Genomic DNA, 8,252 nt, shown 5'->3' with positions numbered 1-8,252 from the left:
GATGCTCGGGTTAACCCCGTGGTGTCGCTACTCACCAACGTCTGCATGCTGCAGACGCCTCCCTGCGGGGATGTCCTCGAAATATGTCTTCAATTTTGCGCATATGATGCTTGCGGTTAATCATATTTAATCTAGAACGTAAGTATCTTCACTCATTCGCACATATTCTTATTCATTCACTGTATGAATTTCTGGCGTGTCAATTTTTTCTGTGTTGTCTGTTAGTCGCTTGTTTCAGCTCCCGTTGCGAAAAGAAGTAGCGTCCAAGGTTGGCAGGCACCAAAACCTATTTTTTTTTTATGTGCAAGTAAAGTTTTAAATTTCAGAAAGATCCTACAGAACAAAGTTACTGCTAGCACCTACGGCGGAACGGCTGCGCGCGCACAGAGGATTTAGCCAAGAAAATGCCACAGGGACGCGTTCTTCTGCGACCTTTTTGAATTGCATTATAGCGCTATGTAGTCAAAATTTGTTAGGCTAGAGCGCCGAGGGTAGCCGTGTTTCCGAAATTTAAAAATTAATATGGAGGTTAAATACGGTGTGCTACACGCCTCTCACTAATTAGGAAGCGAGCAGTAATAGTTAAAAAATTTACTCGATATTAGTTAGTAAGCCTGGCAATTGGCGCGCCTTAGCGGTACTCTGATGCATTACACCACAGTCAATGCTATGCCGAGAAAAGCGCTCGGCTAACTGGAAAAGCCTATATAAAAGATTGCATAAAGTCAGGTAAAACATCCGGTATAGTTGAATTTTTCATCCCTATATTCCGTCGCTGACTATGCACATGATTTCGTTTAATGGCAGCAAACAAATTGGCCATTGAGCACCGGTGGAGGTTACATATAATTGAAGGAATTCTTCCTCGGGTGAGATATTTCGCTTTAGACAGAATTCAGCTGTCATGGGCTCTTGTGTCTGCTTCACTTTTGGTGCTTTTCGAATTCGTATTTTTAATGGAACCAAACCTAGGGTTCACTGCGCACCGGTGGACGTTGCATATAAGTTGTGGGCTGTACGTCTTCGGCGCGGTTCTCTCGAAGTGGCATCGCCGAAGCGGAGCATGCCTTGGGCAGAGATTTTGTGCAATGGTCGTATAGTCGAAGAAGAATTTTGAAAGGAACCATAGTTGGAAAATACTAAAACAACTTGAGATACTTAATTTTCAACCGAACAATTCGCGACCAGATCGATCGCTTCTTGAGAGGCGATTGGAATACGAGTTAGTAGCAACAGGGAACGGCCTTCGCTTTCATTCTGTTAACACGTGGCTAACTGCATTAACGTACACGAATTGGAGCTTTCCTAGAGCCCCTTTAGAAGTCGCCTTTGTGAGCCGGATATTCCATGACTCAACGTGGCTTCTCTTGAGCGGATTACGCTTCACGGCCAAGATGCTCATCTCCGAAGGCGATTCTGTGGTCGATGCGCTCACTGACCGGACATTCATTGACCGGACGTCATTCTTGTGTTGCCTGATTCTCTGACCGAGGCTTTTTGTCTCGTCGGAGATGAGGCCGAGCACATGGAGCATGGCATTTTGTAAATTGCATCCCGGTGTTTCTCTGAAGAAAGCGGCTGCTCTTTGAAAATGGTTTGTAAGACACGCACATCGGATGCTTTCGCAGGAAAGGACAAGGATCGCCGTGCTTCGTGTTCCTTTTCCTTCTTGCACTGAAAGACAACATGCGTGACAAACTAGTCGAGCAGTTTGTTTTGCCGCAGAAGACATTCTTTTTGTGATATCAAATTGCCCATCACAATTACTTGCGTCTTGCTTACAGCGCCGGCAGCTCGTCCAGCCAGGGGGCCACAAGCTGCCAGAAGGTGCGGCCGGTGTTAAGAAGGCTAATATCGGCCTTCCCGTCCAGACCAAGTTCAGAAAGAAAGCCTTTATTTTAACAAGGCTCTGCAGATGGGCTGCAGGTGGTATTTTTATTTCTAATCCTTACTGCATATTGTCACGTTGTAGTGACGGCAGTCCAGCGGTCAGGAAGACAGCAACAGGACTTGCAAACGAAGCTCTTTATTTGGGCTGACTTGCGCCCGCAAAAGAACTGAATCACTCGGCGGCTTAGTAAGCAACAAACGTGCTCGTCAGTCCTCGAACTACGAATGCCCGGCGCTCGCGGCATCGCTCAATTTAAAGCCGGCAAGGAAACTTCGAGATAACAGGTCGAGATCATCTACAGTAATCCTGAAAAACGTAGATGCAGCTCTTCGAGGCTGTGATGAATCGAGATCAGTCCGGTGGCTTCTCGCGTCACGAACAGAAATGATAACACCCCTTTCCTGCGGCCTTGGACACTACAATGATACGTGGCAATATACTAGCTATCATAGCTACTATTTGCAAACTGCATTTTGCCACATAACGTTTCCTTTGTCAGTTTGTATGTGCAGATCCTGTCATCGGAAAGGGGCAGGCAGCTGGGCATACATCGGCAGGCAGCTGCCCGCAGCTTCTGACCTGGGGAGATGGCCGGAAAAAGCGCATGGCTGAGGTTCTGGCTGGGATAGCACCTGGGCCTGCCCTGAACGCAGCCGCTCCATCGAACCCAAGGCTTGCTCCAGCAGCGAACTTTTTGACGAGGCAATCGAGCCCTGATGAGACCCTACAGGACTAAATAATCGCTTCTGCGCAGCCTCCACATGCCCGCCTAGACTTGCGGTTATTTTTTGTGTTTTTAATAAATGTTAAAACAATAAACTTGCTCGTTTACTCATACTCAATGCATGTGACTATAGAGTGTTCCATTTACAAACTCGTTGCATAGAAATTGGTTAGCAAAATGAAGAATTCGTCACAGACGTATTTGGCAGTGCAACGCACCGAATGCGTAATGAGCGCAGAATGTTGGGGAAGTAATTGGACTGCTAATCAGTTTGCCTGGATGCATGCGGTGAATAACCAGTGGGTAAGCTTCAGTAGGAAATATGCGGTAGCCAGTGAGTGTGGCTGCATGCCTGTGACAAATAACCAGTGGATTAGCTGGCCTGGGCAACATTGGGAAGGCAGTGAGTGTAGTTGGATGCCTGTGATAAACAACCAGTGAACATGCTTGGGCGGGAAATATTGCATAACCGGCGAGCTGGGCCGGCTGCCTGTGATATAGTATAAGCCAATGGGGAATCTTGGATGGCTAATACTGAATAGCCAAAGAATAAAGAATGCCAATGAGGCCAGTAAATAAGCGTTTATGCAATTACTAGCTGCTGAATGGAAAACCATTGTATTGCATTGGCGCAGACACTGGATCGAATAGCGCCCAAGTGAGACATCATTAAAGGCCTTTATTGGAGCCAATTTTCCTTAGTATTCGACTAGTTCCCGGCCATTATTGGCGTGCTGTTTGGGTAATTGACCAGCGTTTGCCAGTATAAATTTAACACTGGATGACCGTTGACAAATCTAGTCCAATATAGACAGCTTTCTAGAAATGCATAGCAAGTTATCCGGCTAACACGGCCCGTGATAGCGACGATCCCGGGATTGCATAGCCAGCAGTGGCAAAAAGTGCGAGAATTCTGGCTAACCTGGCCCGTGATAAGAAGGATTTTAATGACGGTACAGCCAATACTAGGAAAGCGACGGACAATGATAGCCACCATTGAATGCGGCAATGAGTGGCACGGCCAATATCGGGCAGTCATTGACAAATCTGGGCCTAATTATGGCCGTGATTTGCCAGCGGGGTCCTAATACTGGCCCACTGTAATGTGCTACCTGGGGAGCACCTTTGCTTCTCATCGACTGCGAAAGGAAAATGTGGTGTGAGGAATAAATACAAAAGAGCTGTTAAGCGAAGATAATGTGGAGAATTTACGGAATCGCAGCGGGACACCAGAACAACAGCAACAGTTCCAGCAACAGAACAACAGTTCCAGCATAGCAGACTCCTCGAACTGAACAGCCCGTGCCGTGCTTGCGCATCGAGCATGCGCCGTTGAACTTTATTTTCTTCTTTCGTCCGCTGGCAACGCCGACCTTAGTGCCTCCGCTTTACAGCGTCGCTGTGCGCTACAGGGCCCCCCGCCCAGACGGAACGGCGAAATGTACGCGCCGACGGGGCAGGGATGAGGGTGCTTCGGTGGCAGGCAAGTCGGCCGATTAGCCAGCAACATCCGAGGGGAGCTCCTGGGGAGGTTTCTCCGTGTAGGCGAGTTTGAGGCGATCCAAGGAGACTACCTGTTCGCTTCCATTCAGCAGGATAGTCGCTCGCTTAGTCGTCTTGTTCAGCACGCGGTGCGGGCCGTCGTATGAGGAGGTAAGAGGCACCTTTACAGCGTCTCGCCTTAGAAAAACACACGTCGAGGACGTAAGGTCTGGGTGCACAAAGACCAGATGGTCGGATGATCGAGGCGGGACTGGACGCAGGCGTTGAATGCAGTCCTGAAGACGTTGAAGGTACTGCAGGGACTGAGACGACAAAGCCGAAGGAACGAACAAGTCTCCGGGAAACCAGAGGGGTGCACCGAAGACGAGTTCGGTCACCGAATAGCCAAGGTCACTACGAAGAACGGTGCGTCGGCCAAGAAGCACAATAGGAAGGTGGTGAGCCCAGTTCTCGCGATCCAGGCGAGCTGTGAGGGAAGTCTTGAGCTGACGATGGAGCCGCTCGACCATGCCGTTGGCACAGGGATGACAGGCTGTGGTGCGGCAGTGTTTAGTGCCGAGCAGACGGGTGAGTGAAGAGGATGCATTCGAACTGGCGGCCGAGATCCGTAGTAACAATGCCAGGGCAGCCGAAGCGGGAAACCCATGCTGAAACGAAGGCTTTGGCAACTGTTTCCGCAGTAATGTCCGGAATGGGCGCTGCTTCGGGCCAACGAGTGAAACGGTCGATCATGGTGAGAATGTACCGGGAGCAGGAAGGTGCGTTCCAACCAAGTCAAGATGAACGATGTCAAAACGACAACCAGGTGGCAAGAAAGACTGGGGTGGAGTCTATGTATGGCGCAAAATCGTGGTTTGAGCTAGTTGGTACATCTTCAAAACTTCACCAGCGCTGCGACGAGGAACAAGAACAGAGAAGGAAGGACAAGGACAAGCGCTTGTCCTTGTCCTTCCTTCTCTGTTCTTGTTCCTCGTCGCAGCGCTGGTGAAGTTTTGAACTTTGTATGGCGTGTCACTTTGGTGGACTGGCAAGCAAGGCACAAGCGGGCCCACTGGCGAACGTCGGTGTAAATGTTTGGCCAGACGTACCGCTTTGTAATGAGGCGCTGTGTAGCTCTGACGCTGGGATGGCAGATGTCGTGTAGTGAATGAAAAATGGCACGACGACTGGCCTACGGGATGAATGGACGCGGTAGAGCCGATGACATGTCGCACCAGAGCAATCCGGGCACAAGCGGATAAAGGGCGAGCTGCAGACAGAGGGCATGGGGGTGGTCACGCAGGGATTCAAGATTAGGGACTTCTAGCTCTGAGCCTGGGCCAGACATTCCCAGTCCAAAGCAGATGTAGACACGCCGATGGAGGTAATGCGTGAAATTGCGTCAGCTGCCTCATTGTCAATGCCTTTTGTGTGCCGGATATCTGTTGTAGATATGTTGCCGATATGTAGGCCTGCTGACGAAGTTCGCGGACGACGTACTTGAAAGAGTTCGTACGGAGGCTTATGATCCGTTATAACGTAAAATAGCTGGCCCTCCAAGAAGTGGGGACAATTTTGGAGGGTGGAGTAGATGGCGAGCAGCTCACGGCCAAATACGCTGTGGCGAGTCTCGGCAGGTTGGAGCTTCCGAGAGAAGACACCCAGTGGGTGCCACTCGGAGTCAATTTTCTGCTGGAGAACAGCACCAATGTCCATGCTGGAAGCAAGAACCACGATAAGAGTGGGCGCCGAAGTCCTAAGGTGGATGAGAAGAATGGAATCAGCGAGGGCTTGTTTTGCGGCCGTGAAAGTGACCTGAGCTCCGGGAGATCAGGAAATTGCAGAGGAGCCCAAGAAACCACCGACATCCTTCGGATGGCCGACAGAGGCCTGTTTCGGATGTTCTGTACGTCCGCTGAACATCCGCAAACAGCCGGTAGACGTCCGTCGGCTGTCCGAAAGGTGGCCAAAGGTTTACGGTTCGTCCGCCGACGGACGTCCAGCTGAGTACGTCCATTGGTGGATCTTTCTTGAATACTCGCATATATGGTGCATGCGTGCATTTTTCACTCCGCGCGATGCAATAAAACCAAAAACAATTTGTTGCATAGCACGCATATTTTATTGTGGTTGATGATACATCAGCTGAGCAATGGGTTATATTCGGAAAATTTCTTAAATGTGACTCTTCAAATGTGGCAAGCTTGGGACACGCATCCGTAGTTCCCACCCACAGGATTTCTGAAAGAAAAATAACGCGGCAAACATCAGTCATGTGAAACAAATGGCACAATGCAGCAGCCCAAGTAAAAACATTGGAACCAATTAATAGAAGTGTTTAATGCTGCAAGTATAACAGACAATGACCTTTAACAAACACATCAATAAGTATAAGTCAATAAGAGCTCTCACTTTTTCACACCATATTTGACAATGTATCTGTTCTTTATTTATTTTCATGCGCCTTAGGGCACTAACCTGCGCAGCACTGTACGCGACTGTGCACAGAAAGCCGCAAAGCTTCCGTTGCGAACCACAGCGGACTACACGTGCTTCCCATGGTCTGCCTTTAGCGCGTTGTCACTTTTTATATAGGCACAGTGAACCTAGCGATGCCTTAAAAATAAACAAGATGCGAAAATACTCCGTCCCGTAACTTTGAAGCGGAGTGGGAATTAGCCGCGCGAGTTGAGGGCTCCCGCAGCTGTGTGATGTAGGCTTCCGAAAGCGTGAGCACTGCACACACTTGTAGAAGCCATCTTCTCGCGCTTACTGCTCCCACCGTCCTGTGAACGAATGTTATATGAGCATGCTGCATTGTCCTAGAAGCAAGTTCCAAGAAGTGTACTGGATACATACCTTCGTAGGCAATCACATGTGCACTAAGCCTTCTTCCCAGCAAACCACCAACCTCCCATAGATGTCCAGATTAAGTCTGAACGTCTATGTACCAAAGCAAAATCTCTCAGACGTCTTATCTACCAACCTTTTTTCGTGGAAAAGCTGGAGACGTACCCACGACATTATATCTGCCTTAACCTAGACTCCTCGTAGATATTACTTGTCACGTCCTGGGTATGTAAGTGAGATATGTTGTACAATGTGAGAATGTTGTACAAAACTTGAATTCACTGTTGCAAATTAGAGGTAAAATGTCTGTTTTAATTATAATATGTTTTCACTGTAACTGCTATGTAAACGGTCTTCTTGGCCTTAGTCAAGCTGCGTGAGCAGCTTTTAGCCAAGGAGACCCTCCAGGCACTTTCTGGAAAAATAAATAATGAATTGAAATTGAAATATATAATTTAAGAATTCCATATTTTTCAATCGTTCGATATTTCGTGTTGCCTTACTGCATTTAAAGTTGGAAATCGCTGTTGACTACAAATTGGAGGCATGACCAGCGCTGCCTGTGTTTTTGTGTTTTTTCGTGCTCGCTTCACGGCAAAATTATCCTACCTAGAAAGAAGAAAAATACGGGAAGTAGTAAAGACAAATCTGAATGCACACGCATCAGGTTTCTGACTGAACTGTATGCAGTTGGTTTGAAATGCCAGTCACTTTGGTCACGATTCGCATTGTTATTTCATAACTATTCTTACATTCAATTTATACCTTGTGCTACAGCCTGCAAGCTATCTCAACCACACTGAAAAGTGAGGACACCCTAAAAAACTTTTTTGTTATTTAGCAGCCAGGACTATATAATAACCATTTTTTTCTGATTAAGCATGTTTTATTCAACTTATCCAACTATTTAAAGTACAAAAATTGGTTCAGTTCAATTTTTGGGAGTTATTTTTTCTCAAAAATGTCTTAAATCAGCTAATCGCGCTAGCAATGATAACTAACTATTGGAATGTTGAACTGAGGAAAGCTTAGGCATTTGTGTAGCTGAATGTGCGACCTCATATTTCTTGAGAATAAACTTCTTGAGTCCCGCTTTTTATCATCATGTCAACACCGTAATCATGTCCAGTGCAGGCCAAAAATTTCTCCAGTTAACCCTGTGCCAGCGGCGGCCCCTTTATCTCAGCAAACTTCCGAACCTCATCTGCCCACCTGCCCTGATCCTCTCTGCTGTGCTTGCATTCTCTCTGAATCCAGCCCGTTACCCCAAAGATAATTGGTTATCTTGCCTTCGTGCTACATGCG

The 8,252-nt window shown here is 47.7% G+C and overlaps 1 protein-coding gene across 1 annotated transcript; it reads right to left on the bottom strand.

Moving 5' to 3' along the window:
• Positions 1 to 4,111: 4,111 nt before the first annotated feature.
• LOC149367777 (uncharacterized) lies at positions 4,112 to 4,627 on the bottom strand. Its single transcript, XM_089575332.1, has one exon. It carries the CDS (start codon positions 4,625 to 4,627, stop codon positions 4,112 to 4,114), a length of 516 nt encoding a protein of 171 aa, XP_089431458.1.
• Between the last annotated feature and the right edge of the window lie 3,625 nt (positions 4,628 to 8,252).

Source organism: Amblyomma mixtum, chromosome 1, assembly GCF_055824585.1.
Source record: "Amblyomma mixtum isolate Tamu chromosome 1, ASM5582458v1, whole genome shotgun sequence".
NCBI classification, from domain to species: Eukaryota; Metazoa; Arthropoda; class Arachnida; order Ixodida; family Ixodidae; genus Amblyomma; species Amblyomma mixtum.
This window is presented reverse-complemented; position numbering and strand designations above follow the sequence as displayed.